Source organism: Lottia gigantea (assembly GCF_000327385.1).
Source record: "Lottia gigantea unplaced genomic scaffold LOTGIsca_7, whole genome shotgun sequence".
In the NCBI taxonomy this organism is placed as follows: Eukaryota; Metazoa; Mollusca; class Gastropoda; family Lottiidae; genus Lottia; species Lottia gigantea.
In genome coordinates this window covers 1024222-1047904 of record NW_008710370.1, presented here as the reverse complement: position 1 = coordinate 1047904, position 23683 = coordinate 1024222, and the positions used below count along the sequence as shown (strand labels likewise).

General features: G+C 32.8%; 2 protein-coding genes across 2 annotated transcripts; one reads left to right on the top strand and one right to left on the bottom strand.

Moving 5' to 3' along the window:
• Positions 1-6978: 6978 nt before the first annotated feature.
• On the bottom strand, positions 6979-10232 carry LOTGIDRAFT_107792 (hypothetical protein; the record flags this gene model as incomplete). The annotated part of the gene is made up of 4 exons (XM_009065436.1): positions 6979-8124; positions 8503-8681; positions 9496-9615; positions 10091-10232. Coding segments are annotated over 4 exons (1587 nt in total), but the record flags the coding sequence as incomplete, so codon positions are not given.
• A 5650-nt stretch (positions 10233-15882) lies between these two features.
• On the top strand, positions 15883-21089 carry LOTGIDRAFT_154931 (hypothetical protein; the record flags this gene model as incomplete). Its single annotated transcript, XM_009065435.1, has 8 exons — positions 15883-17225; positions 17603-18363; positions 18544-18637; positions 18756-18832; positions 19018-19122; positions 19465-19657; positions 20021-20078; positions 20421-21089. The coding sequence occupies 8 exons, from the start codon at positions 15883-15885 to the stop codon at positions 21087-21089; spliced, it is 3300 nt and encodes a 1099-aa protein (XP_009063683.1).
• Between the last annotated feature and the right edge of the window lie 2594 nt (positions 21090-23683).

Genomic DNA, 23683 nt, shown 5'->3' with positions numbered 1-23683 from the left:
TATACTTTTTTTGAATTTCTGGTTATGTTCAAAACACATCTTGTCGTAGGATTGTAGAAAATCAGCACATGAAACGAAGTAATGTTTTAAGTAGAAAAGGTTGCAAATGCAAAGATTTCAGATTAAAAATTTAAAAAATTCTCATAAAGTTTCAGAACAAATTTCATATTTTCTATTCTGTTACAAATCAAATGCCAAAATTTTGCTCATTATGTAAAGTATTTAATTTATGTTTTGTGTCTTTAATTTATCAAATTTGCCTTTGTATAACCCAATGTATTAGTTACTTAAACTTCTAAGAAGCTACTTGTAATAAGTGGAGAAATTTTGACACTGTTTCAAACATGAAAGCTAGCATGGATTTTAATTTACAAAATTCTATAAGATTTTAAATGAAATGTTTTCTGTTTTCTGCATAAGGGAAATTTTTACCTTCGTGGCATGATCTTACTCTTATTTGAATGTGTAGGGTCGGTAGAACATGACTTATTATCCTACCTGAATTAGAAGATTTTGAATGTCAGCTCCATTGAGTTGTATCACTGGCATAGTGAAACTAAAGCATCTAACTCATAGAACGAATGCACTTCTGTAAGCAGCTCCAGGGTTCAATTTAAACGGCATCGCATCTCATTTGGTATTCAAAATAAATAATAATATTTTCTATGATGAGCCAAAATTAAAGTTACCACAAGGATTTGTGAATCAAATCAAATTGTATATTTTTCGAGATAATTTCCTGCCAAAAATAGAAATATACAGTAACTCTCTGTGGTCTATTGAATCTAAAGAAACCATTGTCATTGGCAAGATTGATTTGAATTCTTCAACTGGAACAATTTAAATTGTTACCAAGTAGTTATGAAATGCGAATCAAAATTGAATATGGTTAACTTAAACTAAAATTTGGTGTTATGAATTGCTAATCAATTATTTCAATCTAGATTAAACCCTGAGCAATGCTTGACTAAGCTTCAATTTGATGCCACTGTCAAATATTCAGGTTTAAAACAGTGTCAAACATCAATATAGTTTTAAACATATCTCACATTATACCATTAAGTTATAATCATTTATCTTCATGTAAATTGTGTGTTGGTCTCAGTCTGTGTTCAAATCAAACTCATATCATTCCATCTATTACCAATCTCATCTAAAATACAGCTCTGGATATTTTATATAAAATAACTCATTCCAGATATGACATTGTTCTTATTATTCAGTTAAATTATGTTACAATAATTCATGTTAAAAGGACAGATTCACTGGCTATTTGACCATCATACTTTAGTCTCAGAAACTGGAATTTTTAAAAATTAAGCTAATCAGTAATAGTGTTCACAGCTCACTGTCCAAATTTGAGCCTTCAAATCCATGCATGTCCAGAATTATGGTTAAAAAGACGACTTGTCTTTTCTTGATACTCTACCATATATAGAAAAGACATAAGGAAAAAATGTGAAATGTGAAACATGCGGTGTTTACTAGGGTGTCAGGGGTGTGGCCAACTGGTGAAGGAAAAGAATTTATTTTGAGTTGAGAGAGCACCTCACATCATCACATGCTTCAAATGTGGATGAAACAAATTTTTGGGGTATGGTAGGTCCACAATGGTGTGAAGGCTGAAATAGGTTAGGAACCACAGTTTTAAAAAAATTATGAGATTTTCTTGCAGTTCTAATAGTCAAGAAGACTTATTTACATAAACAATATCCAAAGCAACCCATGAAAATAGCAAACCATGACCTTTAGTACTACTGATTTAGCATTTGATTGGTTGAATTTGTAAATCTACCTTCTAATAAATTTATTCTGATCACAGTATCTCACTAAGATAAGAAAAAAACAATCTACTGCTGTATTTTATATGAGATTGATGGTGACCTATCAATTGCAAATGTAGACTTAATACAAAAGCTTTATATTTGAAATGTAGAATTAGTTTTTGCAATGAAAGAAGATAAAGATTTTACTCAGGGTAAAAGGATTTTTAATTGACTAATGAACTATAACGAATAAGATATTTGGACTAACTTTGAAATAACAATAGACAATAAAATGTATATTGTAACTTCATAACTATTCAAAAAAAAGAATTCATTTCTTTTGTATGCGCCTCCAGCTGCATATAATTAGCGTTTTAATTTGAGAATTTGAAATTAAACAAAAATTTTCCCTGTTTCAATTTGAATATTATGTTATATCTTCTCAAAAACTGGCATTAAAGACTGTTGTCAATCAAACTTCATAAGATTTTGTGAGAAAAGCTATTGAATGTTTAATATCTAATACCTCTCATATTTATATATCTGTTATAATTTCACTTTGCTACCACTGGATGATTTTGAAATGCCAACTGTGTTCACTACTCTGAAAGTACATTTCCTGATTAATTTGTTTTCTAACTGTCAAGCTTTATAAATCAAATGGTGCTATTCCTTCTATGTTTCTTATACCCATAGCTTTGTTCACATTACAAATTACAAATAATGGCAAATACTTACAGTGTTTGGTTAAATCCAATGAAAGTAACAAAATTTTTTGATGGAGAAAATATGTAAACAAAAAGAAGTTGACAAAAGGTATAATAATGAAGAGCTGGCATTAAGCAAATACAGATCAAGATTAATTTGTTTCATGTTTATTCTGCTCATCATCTACAGTCTGATAAATTTCTTGACACTTTCAGTTGAACTTGTTCTGAGGTCCTCATAATTTCAATTTATAAATGCTTGGTTTGATTAAGAATCAAAATCATACATAGATTTATTGAACAAAGCATGTGATTGGTTGAAAAATCGCTTTTACCAAAGACATTTTGTGAATAACACCAGATCATAAATGGTGAGTGAATTCACTTGCAGAAAAAACATGAAACTTGATCTACAATTTATCAATTTTGAAGATATAGTCATGGATTTCAAAATTTTGATTTGAATTTTGCACCAAAAATTGTCAAAAGTTATGGGTATTCATATGTTTGATGTGCTGTATATTAAAATACAATGTATTATTAATGCTTATTTATTTTTCTATATAATTATATTGTTGTTATTGTATATAAATTATATTCTACAATCTACTGTAAGAGGATATAAGTCTGTACCAGAATAAACACTCCCTAGTCATTTTCCTGACTTTGGTTTGTGTAATTTACATTGGCCTGGGAATTAAATATGCATATCACAGCAGATGGAAGGAAACACAAAACAAAACAAAGCCATATTTTTGCATTGTTGTCTCTTGGAATGTAATATCTGTGAAACATTACAACTTTTTTTGTGAAAGTTATGTTTATTTTGCGTTTTTTCAATGGAGGTACCATCCTTCCGAGACTGGGGATACAATATGGGGCAGACTGACTCAATGGGGGGACAACTGCTGAGGCTGAATTCAAACTTTGGCAACTCTGTGGTGGTGTCATAGTCGCAATTTAGTTTGCCATGGACTATGAGATTATTTAAGTTCTTATTTCGTTCATAGGCAGTCACAAGCCTCTTGGTATATACTTTTCTTGTACACTTTTGTAATGATTTTTTACAATAATTGATGCTTTTGCTGCCGTCTGATTATAAGTTACTACGAATGGGATTATTGAATCCCCGAAAAGTTCAAAAGAAGTGTATGTCTGAAGGTTGAATATTTCATACTGGTGATGTTACTGTACTGCCAAATATTTTCATTCAAAATCATTGCTGCCTGTGGACCTCTATTACCTTGCCTGACAAGCTATCTTTATTGAGATTAATGCTAATGCAATAATCAAATAGTCTTTTAGGTACCTTAAGCCTTTGGGTAAACATAATTTGGGCAAATGTTTATGCATAGTTTAATATTGTTTGAGCATTGTTCACGATTTGACACATACCATTGTCAGTCCTCAAGCCGTGATTGTACAGTTCATGTGTATAGAAGGCACATGGTAATTGCGCTTATAGAAATCGTGCTAGTGTCGGTTCTACTATATTTCACTTAAAATAAACAACAATTCACAAGAAACATTATTTTTTTCATTTCAATGCACAAGATGCTTACATTCATTATGACCTACATATTTCAGATATTTATTTTCAACAGACAGTTTTAACTTAAAATTTCTAAAAAGTTTCATGCTGATTTAAAAGATAGTGGACCACAGCCATATACGCCCATATACGCCCATATATTCGAATGAAACATCCATTTTAAGTTTCATCAAAATCGGTTGAAAACTAAGAGAGTAATAGCTTATTCAAGATTTTCGGGCAAGGGCAATAACTCTGCTTCTAACGGTCGAAAATAGCTCAAATTCGAACTTGATCTTCATTTTATGAATATGTATACACATATGGAATTTCATTTGATTCCATCAAAAAATCTAGTTTTTAAAGCGTTTACAAGCAAATGTCGACGGACAAACCGACAGACCAACAGACGGACGGACAGGGGTGCCAACAATATACGTCCACATAGAGAGATGTGGGCGTATAAAAAGCATTGATTAAACTGTTATAATTTGGAACTTGTGCATGCTTCACTATGGAGTAGCACAAAATATCACCGACTCTTAAATATCCTGAATCTACGTCAACTGAAATTGGAAATAATATGGCAAATATTTCACAATTGAATACTAATTATGCATTTGCATTTTTTTCGAGTTCTAATGCATAACACTTATCTTAATACACCTTTTGATGCACAATTCAAACACAGTTTTAACCTAACAAAGTTCTTGCAAATTAGGGAGCAGTTGTAAATTCTTGAGCAAGAGTTAGCGTTTAAATACATTCATTTCAAATGAGCATCTAAAATTCTTTGTAAAGCAACAAGTTGAGTCATTCATTCTCTAATACTTACAGGGATGTTTTATGCGTATTGGGGACACTGATCAATTTGCACCTTTCTATTTTCAATCAGACATCTGTGGTTCCTGCAATGCCACTAAAACTAAGTGTTTGATGACATGTCTCACAAAATATGCTTGTATCACATAAGGCCCATCGCACTTAGTCATCAAATTGAGATTCCAAGACTCAAAGATGTCTGTGTCCCTGATATGCATAAAAATTGAGAAAACCTCTTTACAATCCCTTTTTCCCATATTCACTCTCTCACTTTCTGAAATATTGACTAGCTAGAATTAAAAGGTTAGATATACATAAATGCTAAAGTTAGTTTCAATCATTACAACCAAAGAAACTTGAGGTAAGTGATAAGGTATTTCACAAACAATCTAAATTCTAAAATAAGGGGTTATTTATAAATAAGAATCAGGACTGTTGATCTGATTGAATTCATCAGTTGTAGGCCTTTTAGGTTTTGCCACTTGACAATAATAATGGAGAATTAAGGAATTCATATCTGCATCAGTGATAAAAATATTTTTATTTTTAGAATTATATTTAGCACCATTTAATATTTAATATTGACCTCTGGTTATTCAAATATCAAAAAGATCATTGAAATTTAGACTAACATTATCACAAAGCTGTTAGAGACTTTTATGTGCAGTTATGATAGCAAAAGAATCTGCATTGCCAGTGTTAAGTTTCATGCTATATCTTTCTTTTATATTCATTTTAAGAAATCAAGATTCCAGCCTTTGATTTTGAACAGAAAGCTGGAATAAGCTCTAATCAGCTAGTAGTGCTGGCATAATATATCAGTGAATCTATGTATCGGGATACATGCCACGATACACATATTGTATCGCAATGTCATGTATTGATACTTGGCATTACCTTTTATTTCAAAAAATAACAGGGATTTTTTTAAGTTGTTATACGATATAACAATATTTTTTGCTGAAATTGTTAGAAACTTTTTATAAGACAGTGGACACTAACCACTTCTATCAACTAAATTACCAAATATCACAGTTATAAAGTTATGAATTAATGTATATTGAAACTTTGAAGATAAAATGTTAATTTTAACCCATACCTCGTATCGCAATTGTATTGTGACCCTTGTATCACGATACATATCGTATCGTGGCATAATTGATCATACCCAGCACTATCAGCTAGTAATGTACATGCTAATACATGACTATATAGCATTCAGACAACAGTCCTGACAGTATTTCAGTTAATAAAATATTATACCCCTTTCGTCAAATACAAAACTAAGACACTAGTTTAAGGTCACAACCATAAAGTAAATCATTTATTCTTTAAGAGACATAAGATGTTGAAAATAGGAATCAGAGTAACTTTGAGCTGCAGACAACACAAAAGCACAGGTTATTTCCCTTTAAAAGCACAGGTTATTTCCCTTGTCATTATATTGAGCTGATTAGCATATTGCTTGTATTTCTTGAGTGTATCTTGTAGCATCAATGAACTAACTATGTGATGACAATAATTGTATGCATTATCCAGGGATATTTCTAAATATGAAATGTCATGTAAGAGTACAGTCAGCTAGTCCATTAGTTCATTAGCTAATTTAGTTGGGTTTTTTTACTGTTAGTTTCGTGAATCAGAATAAATAGTTTGAAATTTCACAAGACATTTGGCTGAAAGTTGTCCTCACTACTATTTTTAAGCTAATATTCTAAATCACATAAAATAATTGCTAAAATATGAATCACTAACTAAACTTCCAGATAGTTCAAAATGCATAAATATCTTGGTCTTAATGCTGATGTCAACATAATGTTAAAATAATCCAAATAAAGTAAAAGTCCTTAGAGGCAAGAGAAAAACAATACAATAAGACTAACTTCTATCATAGATATATAATAATAAACACAAAATAAATATTCTAATACTTTCAATTCAAATAATAAAGCTTAATTAGTTGAAAATTTCAACTCCAAGAATCCACGGTTCAAAATTTACCCATTTTTTGGTCTGTTTTAGATGTAAACCTCCATAAGTTAATTAAGTTTAATTTGAATATTAACGAAACACAACTTCTATTTTTAGCCTATTGTTTTATTTTAGACTGAAAATATCAAAATTTTTCAAGAAAATGACCCTGTTATCTGATTTAGACATTTGAAGAATGACTTCGTTGGTAACTGTTAGCCTTACGACCTTTACGACGAGATTTAGAACCAGGACTGTCTTCAAAGGGAGATTCTTGTATTGTTGGAGAAGTGGGAGTTTCTGATTCAGATTCTGTACGAGTGTTTCTCTTACTAGACTTGACAGGTGAGATAGGCAGAGTAAAAGTGGAGTGACCAGTAGGCGAAGGTAAGTTTTTAAACTTGGAGAAGAATTTTCTAGCACCAGATTTTTTGGAGTGAGATAAGGAGTTGTGATTATTGAAGTTGTCTGGTAAATCTAAGCAAGTGGGACTAGAAGGTTCTGGAGAGGTAGCGTCAACTTCTTCGAAAATGTCATCTGACTCACTGTCAGGCTTCTTTATAAATGCACCAATTTCAACTGCTACAATTGAAGCATGGTCTAACTTTCCTGGAGCTTTAGACATCTTGGCAACGATATCTGAATCTCTTTGCTGGCGTTCAGTAACTGTTAGACGCTTACGGCAATATAGTGAAGGATTTTCGAGAACTTTACGCTTAGTGTCTGTAAGAGTAAGCACATGTTGAACCATAGCTCCACAAAGTTCTTGAGCAGAGCACTGCTCCTCAGTAACAAGTTCATACTCGTGAACCACTCTTTCCATCTCTTTCATAGAATAAACATGCCTTTCCCTTGGTGACATTTCTGGTTTGTCTGGCACATTTCCTTGGGTCAATGCATCAATGTTAATATTAGAGTCTGGTTCTCGAATGGGAAGAGCAATTTTAGTCACAACTGGATCAAAATTGTCTGAAATGCCATCAGTAGTAAGAAACACAATATCCCCATCATTACAAAATGACAGAGAACAAGTTAGATTATGCAGTTCTGGATTAATACCATCTACTGGACCTAATGCTCCTCCTGCATCTCTAATATCACGTTCAGATGAAACATCATGTGATCCAATAGTTACTTCACGTATTCCATGATTATGACTAAAAATATAACCATAACTATCGCCTACATTGACACAGCAGACGGCATATTGGTCTGAATTAGACACAGGACATACAATACAGGCACATATTGTTGTTAGTCCACCTTTTTTCTCTAAAATATATCTGTGGGCTTCATCAAAAGATTCTCGTAATAAAGTTAAAGCATCCTACAAATATGAAAAAGATTTTAGTCTCAGAAATATAAAGCCATATGAATCTATATAAAATGCATCGAATCATTTCAGGTTCTCTCAATGACTACCTACTTGATGTATAATAAGCTTAAAGACTATCCAAAGCCAGTAATTAACAAAGGGTAAAAGAGCTAGAATGGAAAATGAAACTAAACTGCATGAAGTGCTATAAAAGCTGCTATTTATCTGGTTATATTTCTGTAAATTATAGTGGCAATACATTCAAACTTTTTCTGGGTGTTATGCTCTGGACCCAATAGTATGGCCTTTCATACTAATGTTACAATTTAAGGCAGTTTTGCTTAACATACTCCATTTTCTGTTCTGCAAAAATTAATATTAATAGTATACCTGTGTTGATGTCGGTTGATTATTATGTTCAAATATCTGAGAATTGATATAATTCATGCTGCCATAAAGACTACATCTAGCTGCTAGACGAGATTTTTCACCCCAATTGACACCATCAGCTATTACCATTATAGTATTATTCCTCCTAGCACAAATAGAGAAGGCATCTGCTATAGGATCTCCTGGAATGAAAAACACAATGGAATTAGAATTGATCATATTTGAAAATGAAACAGAATTTGATTAAAAAACATTTAATTTGCATAAAGCATGAAGAACCGTAAGTATATAAGAATGGACAACTTTGTAGTAAGGATGAAGAACCATAAGGAAAGATGTGTTTGCAATTTTCAAAAGAATGGATGAGTTTGCAAAATGAAGAGCCCTGAGGCCTAAAGATGGATGAGTAAACAAATTGAGAAACATAAGGAGAGTATGGATAATTTTGCTTTAAGCATGGTGAACCATGAAGATTGATAAGTTTGAAGTATGATGAGGAACCATAAAGATGAAGAACCATAAGGATAAAAAAGTTTGAATTAAGATGAAGGACCATAAGGATGTATAAGTCCGAAGTAAGATGAAGAACCATAAAGATGAAGAACCATAAGGATAAATAAGTTTGAATTAAGATGAAGGACCATAAGGATGTATAAGTTTGAAGTAAGATGAAGAACCATAAAGATGAAGAACCATAAGGATAAATAAGTTTGAATTAAAATGAAGGACCATAAGGATGTATAAGTTTGAAGCAAAATGAAGGACCATAAGGATGTATAAGTTTAAAGTAAGATGAAGAACCTATAAAGATGAAGAACCATAGGATGAATAAGTTTTCAATAAGCATTTTTTAACCACTTGTATACCCTACTGTGACTTTTAATTTTATTTCTTGATGCTGGATAACATTATGTGAATTGCATGGTACGCAACACAAGATAGCTTTCTAGCAAATAAATGCCAAATAAAGTTGCTTGAGAAGTAAGGAAGTACTACCTGACATCTTCTGATTAACAGGATGTTGTTCATATAGTGAGATACAAATACCATAGGCTTGCTGTTCTTTTTTATTCCAACAATCAGCTCCAGCAATAGTCTTAGACACATTTCCATCTAAAAAATAAAGCACAGGTCATCAAAATGATGTCACTTCATCCTTAAGGTTATTGGTTTATCAGTGAACAATGTTAATAATACTATTTCCTCAGTCTCCAGGTTAATGAATAGAAACTATACAAATAGTTGAGATAGTATCACACATTATAAACCTAATATTTCCTGTTTAAATTAGATCAGATTATCTCTTTAAACTGACTTCACTCGTGAAAACACATTAGTCACACAATAATAGAGACAGGAGTGGAGTGCTGTCTTGGCAAAATTTCCCTCATTGCACACTGCATGGTGTTGCCCATCTTCATTAGCCTGATTGGGTGCAAAAAGTAGGACGTAAAACTCTATTCGTCTCAATTTATTTTCAAAGTTTTAATGCCTCAGACGGTGAGTGGGTCAGATATCATCTGATAACCCCTTTACCAATTCAATTTTTCTCAGAACTTTATTCTGGTTCAAAATTTGACAGACTTACTTTTCTCTTGGTTGTCATCTTGTCTAGTTGATGTCAGACCACTGTCTGGACCTGAATAACTAGCTATAATTTCATTATCTAAGGTAGACAGTTGGACTAATGGTAAATCTTCAGGTGTTTCTCCATGAAATACTTCCCCTCCAAACTTTATTTTCTTTTTTCTGAAATAAAAACATTACTTAGGAGATGAACTAAAGGTTATCCTGGTTCATGAAAGTGTTATCAAATTAAAATGCAAATCAGAATGTTTCACTTTGTATTTTTTCTTCAGGTGATTCCACTTGCCATTCATGATCTGAAAAATTTGTTAGGCATCTCATGTTCTATCTCATTCAAAAATCAAGCACTCAAATGCTTTGTTTAATAAATTATTTCTTCATTAATATTATAACTATAACAAAGGGATATTCGTTTCTGACACTGACAGCTTTTTTGATTGTTTAGTATAAATTATGACAACATTTGACGGGATCTTGTCAGATCATGAATTACAAGTGGAGTTACCTGCAGAATAAAACATGAAACGAAACATGTGGATCTGCATTGTAAGCTTAATCAGATAATCTCTTATCCTGCTCCATTGAAATTTTTTCTTGATGGATGAAACCCACTTAAAGGTCAAATTTGTTGAAATCTGATATGTTTTACTCATTCAAAAGCTCAAGACACCTGAATTATTCCAAAAAATTAGATTTAGCATTACACAATGTACTGGCACTTACTCTCTTTCTATTTCACAAGTCATGGCTGCAAATTATCTTTCAACCAAATTACAAGTTTTAGTATAATCATCTACAATTAAAATATTAAAATATCATTTAATAGGCCTGTATAATTACCAATGTTATCTCCACAAATCAATAATGGTAATCAACTGTTTATATAAAACGAGAAATCAGAATAAAAAGTAAATAATGTTCCACAATAAAAGCCTATTCAGTCATTCACTATCTACTCATTCCAGGTGGACTATTTAATAATGTATGGATCCCGTTTTAAGTAATAGCTTCTATTACTATTCTATCACTATTCACTTAGAGAATGCAATTTTCATGAGTTCTGTAACTAAGAACACTACGGTACCACTAATTATTCTGCCAAAGGTTATAATATTCTGATAGGCCTATATCATATATTGATTTGAAAGTTTATATTACTAATAGATAAAATCCAGTCATATTTCCTTATGACTATATCTGCTCTACTAGGCCTAGTTTGTACTTCCTAAGGTACCGTACAGTTTCATTGCAAAAAGCTGTAAGGGCAATATAACTTACCAAGAATAAGTGAGTCATAAAGCATCATCATACAATATTAATCAATGCATCCATGATACTCAACAGCCTTCTCTGACTGAACACATATTGCACATTTCACATTCAACCATTTGCTGATTTAGCCTACTTGTTCTTGATGCCACTAAAACTAATATAAACCTGGCCAGCTGCCAATGAAATATTTCTTGTCAGTTTTCACACAGTTGGAATTATCTATGTATTCCAACTGATCAATTAATAACACAGTTAAGATCGTATTGGCAGTGATGTCACTAGATGAGATCATCGAAACATCACAATCTCTGGTTTGATTACTTGGATTTATGGTTAGTTGGGTTGTTTACGTTATGTCAGCTGTAGGCTATTTCAAATTCCTCTGTTGCACTTACAGACGGGAAATGCCAAAATGGGGCTTTCTCTCCAAAATATTACTCCATTGTTTTACACACTAAAAATCCATACTAAACAAAAGATCAAAAGCAATTCATCGTGGCTGATAGGTTACATTATGTGGCTTATAATGTCAGAATGGAACTATTACAATAAAAGCTAAAAATCGATGACATTTACTGGTTGCACTTGTTTTAAGGAGTTATTATCGAGTCGTTTCGTAACAAATACGAGTGCACTTGACAACTCGAGATGAGGGTTTAGATTTGGTTTGACTCGAGTCACAAGATAAAATTTCAGTTAGTTTTAATGTGTTCTGTCGATTTCTAAAATTATTCAATTTTTATTGTTGCGGTCTTTGAGCTAACTGTTATAACTATATATAAGCTACGTATGGATTTCACTCTACTGTTTCTACTCTAGGCCTACTACTAGCCAAGCCCATGCCTTGTGTTTGTGAGGCATTTGAAACAAATAAGAAACTATCATATGAGTTAATTTTAATTTTGCGAAATAAATTCATTAGTAAATGGATTTATTTTTGCAGCTATTTAACTTATTGCACTCAAGAGTCATGCAAAACCATGTCATGAGTAGATATTATTATCCATTTTTTTTTTTTTTTTTTTAAATTCATAATTAAAAGAAGTCTGGATAGACGAATATAAAAACTGACCAATGAGCAATAAGATGTAGAGGGTAGTTAAAGTAATGAATTGCCCTACAATTGGAAAACTCTTTCGAGCTCACTCTTAATTCTAAGACGGCATTCAGATTCTGTGTTCTATCTTGTTAACAGCCTATTCTCTTATACTCTAAATAAATGAATAAGCCGTGATGAAACTGAAGTGATGATCACAAAAAATGGAATTAATTTGACAGCATTTTGAAAAGAAAACACTTTCATTTTTATGACCTGCATCTGGTGTTTGTCCATGTTTTTCTGTTTTTTGTAATACATATACATATACAATGCTTACAAAGTGATGACCCAAATATTTTCTCTGGGCTTGCAGTCAATGTAATGCACTAGCTTTGAAGTTAAGCGACAGTAATGAACAGCGCTCCACAACATTCAGCTTTACAGAAACTGTCGAAGATTGCCGACTGTGTCAAACTGTCTACCAACATTGATTGATTCAGCATTCGACAATCCTCGGCAGTTTCGCAGAGCTTTTTCACAATAGGCCGTTTTATAGATTCAGCTGTATCTACCGAGAATTGCGTAATAACATGAAATTTAAACCCACGATCGTAAATTTATACATTTAGTCAAAATTATTCTATTGAAATTGATTTATTCTCATGCTGAAATCTAAGATAGATTAAAAACTAATAATTTATGCCGATGGTCAATGCTTCCAGGAGATTATCTGCTAAAACAGCTTCCATATGGCGTGTTCATAGGTATATGTGCTTAAAGGGATTTGAGTATTGAATATATGTAAACATTCTTCTGGAAGTGTATGAAAATCGCACAATTCCTTCAAAAATGTTCCTTTAATATACGTCTAGACGAATATGTCACATTTTCCATCTTGATTATCTAGGATTTTGCACCGATATTTCAAGATTTTCAAGTTCAAAATAATGGAGCTCACCTAAATCTGAATAGTTCATGCTTTGAGGTCTGGGAACTTTACCGTTTATATCAACTACTCAACAGAAAACTTTATAAAGTAGGCCTATATACTTATTATTTTTTGTGTGCTAAAAGCCTTATGTTCTCCTTTTTATAGCCATATCGTGTTTTCTTTTTATTTTATGTTTAGATCTTCCAATCAAAACCATATTACCTAACCAAACCAATCGACTAATAAGCAATTCGACTACCACCCAAAGAGAATACAATGGTCATAACGAGTTGTGGAAGAATGAAGAAGATAAGAGTAGGCCTAGCCTAGCTCAGGCCACACTACCAAGGGACGAGTTTCACATCCAAATGAAATTAAATGAATGGAGTTTTACATCTAACTTTTCCGAACCTTCTGGGCTAATGAAGAGGTCAACGCCATGCAGTGTTTAATGAAGGAAATTATGCCAGGAAAGTGGCTCTTTTTCGATTTCCAACTGTCGAGGGATCATTCATTAACGTGCACAGTTTAGTGTCCCATCCGAACGACGAGCCCTTTTTTTAATGTCAGTCCCTGCATCACAGAAAGGGAAACCGGTTTGAAAAATCCGAAGGTATTATCTCGACATTTGCCGGAACGATGGCCCAGAGAATCTTTTATATCATTAGGCTATTAATAAAGAAAAGTTATTCATTATTAGTTACAGTTTGTTCCGATTTGGAAATTAGACTGGGGTGAGATTTTAACCCAGAAATAGGCCTAATAGAAAAATATTTGATTTATGTAGCATATACATGTTGCTTATTTATTGTTTAACCAACAAATTATCTCGGCATTTACATAATTATCTAAATCCTAATTATATTATTATAAACGTTGTCATTCGATCTAATTCCGTTGTCAATAAGCCATTTATCAATGCCCAATATATTTGCACACTGTAGAATTCTGAAATATAGCACTTTATCAGCTTTATGGGCTACATTCCTATATTATGAAGTGTAGGGATTTAGGAAATTATGTCAAGCGTGAAAATATAAAATACCGGTAGGCCTAAGTCATAAAAACATGCATAGAGGCCTATGGATATGGTTATTGCACAGTGATAACTTTTTTTCCATGCGAATTTCCTAGGCTGTATGGGGTCTATGGCTTGCCTGTAGACCGAGTAATTGTCACAAGTAAAAGACATCCTGTCTTTTTAAAATGTTATTGCATTTTCATAAAATCAAGTGTTTTTAAATCGAAAAGCACGAAATATCCCTCATTTTCGCCCAATGCAAGCAGTAATTTCACAACAAAATATCGACATCATCATGACCTAAAAATAACTTTGTCAGTCATTTCCCGCCCAACAGAGTGCGCCATGTACGTTTATTATGATGGTCTATCGTGAAATGACTCGCCATGTTGGATAAGTTGCAGCCTAAATGAACTCTGAATTACTGCGACTACAGATGCTGATTGACAAATATTGCAACATTTTTGTGAACTTGGTAATTAGCCTTGACTCGCAGTTTTATAATTTTTCACCTGGCGCAGTTCTTATACAGTGAAAATGAGTAGAAAAGTCATTTTCCTTGTTATTGCAAATGGAGGATTGTGGTCGAGATAGCGTGTTCGGGTGGATCACGTGGTCGGCTTTGAGACATTTCTGGTTTTATAATTTGGCGTTTTTCGGAAGACAGTCGAAAACCACTTCTTTAAGTGAGCGAATGTAGTTGGAGGTATTTTGCATATATATAACTGATGTCTGTCATATTTGTAAAATTGTTTTAGCTCTCTTTCTGGAATCGAATCTGGAAGTTTCATCAGATTCCATGTTGGCCTAAGACGAGGTCACGCGAATTATCCATCACAAATGAGTGCGTCCAAAGTCACAGCGAGTGACTGTCATGTTTATTATTGTTTTTGTGGACAGTGGAAGTGCAATTCTGTTTGTTTGATACGTTTGTTAATAGGATTAAGTAATCAGTTCATGAATTAGATGATGTCTACAGCTGCAATGGGATCATTAGAGCCTTCTAATAACAACAGTGTACTGGTAATCATAATTAGGCTACTGAAACTAGGCCTGTATAGTATAATAGTATATAACCTAAAATTTACAGGCCATGTTATTCTTAACCAGATTAAGACCTACCCCTGTTGGATTTGTAGGCCAACCAGCTTGACTGTCACTGTCAGAATAACAAAGAAACAAATCAATTTATGACAGTGTCAGTGTGACACTACTAGTAATAGTATTTTTAAGTGTCCATGTAAATGTTCAAATTACAATTGACATTGTTTAGCCTAGTCAAAATTCAGTGAAATGAACGTCATGCTGGCATTATAGCTTTAAAGAATGTGTTATTTTTATCCTTTCAGGTGTAAAATTTTGACAGCCATCAAAATGATTGTATAATAGGATGACTTAAGATGGTGAAAATAAAAATTTGGACAATTTCAGCGCTCAGTTTAACCAATTTACAGTTTCTGCTTCTAATGGGACACAGCATTCTTTGTGTGCATGTTTCCATTTTGTAAGAGGGTATGTTGCATTGCCATTATGGCTCCAGCACTAACTGATGCAACAGGTCAAGGAAAAATCAAGTTATCTGAACCACAAGTAGAGTTTTCTAAACTTCATTCTGTGAAGGGTGGTCGTCCTTTTAAAGAAGAACGGGAAACTCACCAAGTAGTGTGCAGGGATTTAAATCCGAAAACATATGACCAAAAATCTGTGATCGAATCGTTGACACCTATTTCCAGCTCAAGAATTTTGAAATCGAAGAAACGCATCATTTACAAACCATCAGCAGACCATAATCGTTTTAACAAGTTTAATATTCAAAATAATTCTACTGCCTTTCAACAAGAGTTTATCAAATCAATTGATAATCTCAATAGAATGAATCAACATAGTTCATCAAATGGGGACCAAAAACCTGAAAAATCATCAGAGTCATCTTTTTCATACCAGCCAAGTAGTAGTTTGATAAAGAATACCAACTCCAGTTCTATCCCTGGAAATGAAAAATCTGGGAATTCTTTGAAAAATGGAACTAAAAATGTGGACTTTAAATCATTAGAAATTGACAAGGAAAATAATAAACATAATAGAAATGGGACTTGTTTGTTAACACTTGAAAGTACAGAGATGCCTAATCAAGAGAATTCTATTGAGAACGGCAATGATTCCGTGACGCCTACCAGCCCGAAAGGAGACAGTGTGGTGTCTTCTTTGACAGTGAAAGACCCAGATGAAATTGTTGCTTTAAATGAAAGTGGCAATGGTGGACCATCAACTTCAAACACATGCCCATTTTCTAAGACTTATTCGGAAAGATTAAGTGCTGTTGTGGAAAATTCCAGTGTTATGGATAAAAGACTTGAAGCTTCTGCAACTCAAGTTCAGCTTGAAAAACGTTTAGAATTTTATATGCGACGTGTCCGACGACTGCAAGGGAAAAATATAGAAAAACATGTGAGGAATCAGATTTCTTTGTGTTTAGAACATCAGCAAAAAAACTTACATTCATTAACGAAGTCTATAAGTTCAGGAGACATTTCAAAATTAGAAACAAATCAAGAATTTAATGTGAATGTTTTAAACAAGAACTTGTCTACTGCAGCGCTTGTTAATTTAGTACAGCAGGCTCAGAAACAGGCTCTGAATACAAATTCCTCGGATCATTTAAGTGCTAATACAAGGTTTAAAGAAATGACTTATCTTGTGAATATGGACAAACGAACAAGAAAAGAGTGTAAAAAAGTCTCTGATCTTTTCTCAATGAACTTGAATCATGTACATTCAGCCATGGATTCTGATGCCACAGAGAGTAGTTCTGGTGGTGACAGTGATGAAGAAATTGGTTCACTTCCTCAGAATCGAAAACTACACAGACCATTGTGAGTACCAAATTTAAGTTGTGTTACCTACCCTCGTACTTTGCCTTGTAACTACTGGTACTATATCCATGATCAATTTTACTATGTAAGCCTCTCTGTCTTGACATTACTGCTCTAAGCTGGCTGTCTCTTTGATTAGACACCCTGCTTTATCATTATTCTCAATGTTGAATGGATAAACTGATATTCACATTATATTCATATTGTCGAATTGTGGTCTGTAACTTATGGAAATGGATATCAGTTTTCTCCTTGTCTTTAAATAAGAACAGAGCTGGAAAAAAATGTGTTTGTGAAACTCGTCTTATGGTTCCACTGTTGATATTGGGCTGTTATTATGGCCTAGCAACTGATACTTATTCTTTGTTTACTTTTAGGTGCCGGCAGGCAGAATGGAAATGGAGTTCTGAAAGAGCAGCAATGGCTTCACGGTGGACATGGTTACAAGCTCAAGTTTCAGATTTAGAATATCGTATTCGTCAACAGAGTGATATTTATAAACAAATACGTCATAGTAAAGGCAGTATAGTGCTAGGAGACCCGCCATCTCCACCCAATTTAGCGACTCTCTTGAACAAGGCTTGTCCAGGAAATCATTCAGTTACGCAAGCACCTTCTACAAATGACAAGACAGTAAATTCTCCATGTTATGTTTCAAAAGTGTTATCAAATCTTGATAAACAGGCCAACAAACTAACGCAATCATTAGGAAATGTTTTAACGCCTTGTGCATCAGCACAAAATTCTACTACCACATCCCCATCCAGTCTTGTGAATGGATTAGAAGAATCGCCTACAAAGTCAGAAACTCATAAGTTAAAATCAGAAACAAATAATTCCACTTGTTTTAGCCCAGTCGTAATGAATGACGATACTTCTTGTCAGGCTGCTAGGTGCCGTCCTCTGTGTAGTTATAGAAAACGCAAGTTGTTATGGAACAATAGTGTGAATCAATCATCACGAGCAGCGTCAAGGCTGTCCTCTGTTGACTGTATGTGTTATCCTCCTGTTACACCATGTACTATGTGTGGTGGAAGATCTGATAATAAACAACACATAGATGCTGATACCATGCCATACAATGAACTTGTTTCTCATTTAGATTCCTCATATCATCCTGTTCTGTCTTTCCCTTCTGGTAAGTTGGCATGTGATTTTTTCAAACTACAAAAACTTCTATTGTTAAGATCCCTTCATACGCAGTTGTCTTAAGTAGTGTTGAACTCTGAGTAATGTTTTTTTTTAGGTTCTGTTGGAATGAAATTCTATTTCTAAATTTCTATTTGTTTAATAATGTTAATATATTTTTATTTTGTAGATACTCCATTATATCTGAAATTTGTGTCCTTGTTAAAAACTGGAGATTTGATAAACAAACAAAAGGCTCTTTATAATGATAAAAATAATAAACGGTAAGTATTAGATAATTCTTGCAAAATGAAACTGCGATTAGTTAAGTTGACAAACAACAAATATGAGAACAACTCATAAGGAAAAATGTTGTAATTTTTGAATATATATTTATTCCAGGAAAACCAACAATTTGGGTGATAACAATAGAAAAAAAATTAGGAAAAGTATTGCTGCAGCTATTATTCAGTCTGCAAGTAAGTAGATGACATTTTCACTAATTATTCATTGCCTTTTCAATTTTTAAACTAAAAACTTATAAAGTGTACTGCCATTTTCATTAAAGGTAGAAAACTCTATTTAGTATTTTTATGGTCTTCAAAATCCTATGGTTTCAATAATAGAATTTATCATTGTAAATTTTCCATTCGATTGTTTTCAGAAATACGTAATAAGTATGAAAGTAAGAAACGGTCTGTTGCTTTGAGAAGGAAAATAAAGAAAAATATCAGTTCTGATCTAAAAAGAAAACGAAAACTGGCAATTGGTGAGTTTTATTTCAAGCTTCATTTCTTTGCATGCTTACGACCATATGATATCCTTTCTCTAAGGTGGTTGGACATAGATATGATCAATGCTAAGCTATTACAATCTTCAGCTTATACCTTGACTCTAATAGATCTCATTCTATTGTCACTGAAGTTTCTAAATGCTGTGATTTAATTGGATTGTATATTAGCAAATACAGCCAATCTGAGGCCTATTATAAGCTGAAGGTCATAATAACTGGACATTGTGGAGATAGAATATGTTGAAGTTGACAATTTTGATCTGCCCTGGGAACAGATTACCTTCTACTTGTATCTTAAGTTTTCCATCTTTTTTTTAGCTTCATTGAAGAGGAGAGCATGCAGAGAATCAACAGATGATGGTGGTTCATTAATGAAAGAATTGCGAGCTGATTATTTCAAAAAGAAAAGAGGGGAAAGTGCTTATGATATCAATAATATAGTTATTCCATATAGTATAGCTGCCTCTACTAGAGTAGAAAAATTACAATATAAAGAGATAGCAACTCCTGAGTAAGTAGAACATTGATTTCAGTAATTTGGATTAGTAAGTCTTAAAATAATTTGAGCTTCCATCAACGAAAATGTCTTGGAGAATTTATTCATGATGTGAAGGTAATTAGGGCTGATCTCAAAAGTGTCTTAACCAACAAATCATCCATTGTAAGACCCGCAAAGACTCTTGGATGTAGTTTAACAGTTTTGATTGAAGTGCCTTGGTCAGTCAATTGGTAAAAATGAAAAGGAATTGGTGTCCTGCAACTTTTCTATTATACACAAAGTTGCATGGCAAATCTTGTCATATTACCAATACTAACATTTCATTGTAATGCAAGATAACCCAAGAAGCTTTGACCTAATGCTATTGTTTTCCAGATGGCGAGATATTAGTAATGAACCTTTAGTTGATGATAATAACGAATCAGATTTTGAGGTAATTATTGTTTAGATATGTACTAGTTACTGATAATCTCACTTTTTAATCCTTATTGCAACCAACCCTCTCCTATAGCTTTATTTCATTTCATTGGATTATGGGTTAAGTGCAGATGATCTTTATTGGACTTTACAAAGTAAGATAAGAATCTATTGCCTTCGAGTAGTGTTTATGTTCATGGTTTTGGATCTTGATGTGCATGATATAAACTTGCAATATAACAAACTTGAAGCTATGTTAGTTAGTTAAATGCATGTCATCATATTCAAAATGACTATTGATTTCTCCTCATTCTTGTTAAATCTTAATTAAAATTGTTAAATTGTTCTTCTGTTGCAGGATTTATCAGATGAAGCTATTTTGGCTCGACATCAGAAGAGTGAAGCTGAAGAAAGAAAGAGATTTGCTTCATTCATTCAATATCCAATACGACGTAGATTTAAAACTGATAGTATGGATTCAGTTGGTTCTAAGTTGACAGATCCAACAGCATCACACCCTGAAGAATTCCAAATATCACCTAGCCTAGATGATAGTTTATCATCTGCTCATAGACTTAGTTTTTCATCATCTCATAGACCATCAATTTCTCGACGTGAACACTTGCTAAGCACTGGATCTAGTTTTGATGATACTAGAGATGTGGAGATGCGCGAGGTTGTGGAACCTTGGACAGCCAGATCTTTTCCTATAACAGAAGAGGAATATGCAGATATGACTTCAGTTGAGCAGCACGTTCCAGAGAAGAAGATCTACACAGCATCTGCATCAGTATCATATCCCAACTCTAATTCATCACGAAGGGAAAGTTTGTCAAGTGTAGCCAGTAGTCGTCCTTCTTCACCTAGCACAGTTAGTACTATTTCTAATTCTCTGATGGAGGAGGAAATGGAAGAGGAGATGGAGGAGGAAGAAGTCGAAGATCTGGAAGATGAAGATGCCACAGATGATGATGATCCTAATGATCCTGAATGGAAAGGAACTTCTAAAGATGAAGTCAAAGACTGAAAAAACATAAATTATGCTACATTGGAATCGGAAACTGTGTAGTTGACTGCTATTCACTAATGTCTTTGCCCAGGCATGCAATTTATGTATTAACATGCTTTGTCAAATTTAACACGTCACTATTGTTTAGAATCTAGAACAACCGATTTGAAGTTGTTAAATCAACTGTCATAATATTGTGTTCATGTCGATTACTGAAATTAACTATCTTTATCAGGTTATTATTCATTATGCTTCTTAAATGCTGGGTTCAATTTAGATTGCAAATATGATTAGAAATTTATCACACCAAATTTTGGTTTTAGCTAATTAATTTAAGTTTTGATTCACATTTCTTAAAGATGGGTTTCCTTACTTTTTAGTGTCCAATTAAGCAAAATATTTGATTAATTGGTATTTCTAATGAATTATCATGTAATCTTAATAATATCATGTACTTATTGCATTTAACTACAAGTTTAAACCAATCATAAATGTCTGTGTTTGTACAGTCTGGATAAACAAAAAAAGACTTTTTGACCTTTCTTGATCGGTCACTCATTGAAATTCTGATGGCATTTCTCTTTTAATTTAACTAATTATGTATTAATTATGGACATATGAGACAAACTGGTATTTTTCCAAGTCATAAAACACCTCTACTTTCTATTCATATAAGTATTAGCCATAAGGGAACCCATCTTTGAAACTTTAGTATCAATTTAGTTGTGAACCTTCAAAAAGATCTTGCCAATGACTTTAGTTTCTTGAGTTTATAGAGTTTTCATATATTTTTTAGATTTGGCAAGTAATTCTCACAAAAATATATATGGTTGGATTCACAGATTGTTGTGATAAATATTTAATTTTGGCTAGATATAGGAAATATTGGTTTGCAATAGGTGTCATTTTGAATCGCAAATTGAATCTTGCTCAATTGTATGTTTTGCTTAAGAACAAATGAGCGACCATTGGGGCATTCTGGTTGGGTATTAAGAGCATTTAGATTAATAAAGGCATTCTATATCTACATTTTTAAGGTAGAAGCATTTAGATTAATAAAGGCATTCTACATTTTTAAGATAAAAAGTAAAAAATCTCAAATCTATATTTTCCATATCTTCTATATTCAAGAAAATAAACTGCATCATATAAAATATCCTGAAAATTTATGTTTTCAACTTAACTCCTGCCTGCTTGCTTTAGTTATTTTTATTTTTTTTTTTTTTGTAAAAAGACATTCACATGTTTATAGTGTACAGTACAGATTTTCTTCTGTATTGCAAATATTCTTTTGTATTGTTTGTAGTATATCTGAAAATAATGCAAATGTACAGCAAATTTTCAAGATTTAACATGAGATAAAACTTGCATGCTGCAAGGACTAAGCTTGTATTCGCTATTATCTGGTAAATTTTGTAATTTTTGCTGTATTTGTTACCTCAAGTTTCCTACTAGGAATTTGTAAAATTTACCACTTGATTCTATTCGGGACACATTTGAAAAATCAGTACAGACTAATGCACACTAAGAGAAGAATATACTTTATTTGAATAAAAATGATATCATGTGTGTCCATTATATAATTCTGATTGATTGCCCAACATTGAAACGTCACAACTATTCATATGACTAATGTCATGATCTCCATAAAATTTTTGCAAAAAGTAACGAATGCTATTTACCATCTCAAAAGTGTATTTTCCATATTTCTCAGATGTAACAAATACAGCATTTGTTGATCATTTTCCCTTTACTGTAAAGAAAATAGATTGAAAGGAATTTATTCAAGGCCTTTTGAGCGTATGTAAAAGAAAATCAAGATAAAGAAGTTAAATTTTGTGATGATGTTCTTTGTTTAGTTTCATTGTTAAAAGATAATTTATGCAGCTAATAACAGATATTTTATGTAAATGAATAAGAAATACTGTGTTCTCACATATTCAGATAATATACATATTGAAATTTGTTTCATAATTTTGATTTTTTCTTGAATACCTTTCACGCTTAGAGCCCATTGTGAAAATTTCTGGATGCATTTGTCATGGGAGTGGGTCTTTTGGAAGAATGATGACTAGGCGAGTTATATGATTACTGGGGAGACCTCTAAAGTATTTCATTTACCCAGAAAAATGTAACTGTAAATGAGACTGATTTAAACAATTGGCAGAAATGCGCACAATGTTGATATCAGAGGTTGTGACCTCAGACCCGAGAGTACTTAGACCATAGGTAACCTCCACAAATGGATCAAAAGAGGACATGCCTTAATACCTGTTGTGACTCCAGTATAGATATGAAAGGATTCATAAGATGGCCTTCCTTGTTTGAGTATGAGGAACACTAAATAGCTGCTTATAGCAATACTTTGAAGGAAAGCCCGTTTGTACCTTGTCTATATTATGAATTCCTTTTTTTTGGCAAACAATTAGGCATGAAATCGTAATCATGATTATGGTATTGGCAAAGTCATAATAATTATGTCGGAAAGTAGCTGAGCTAAAGTTGAAATCTTCGGATTAATCCATCAGACGAAAAGATTTTCTAATTCATGAACGCCCATAATTAATATACAAAATTGATCTCCACTATTGAAGAGTTGATTTCCGGTTTGA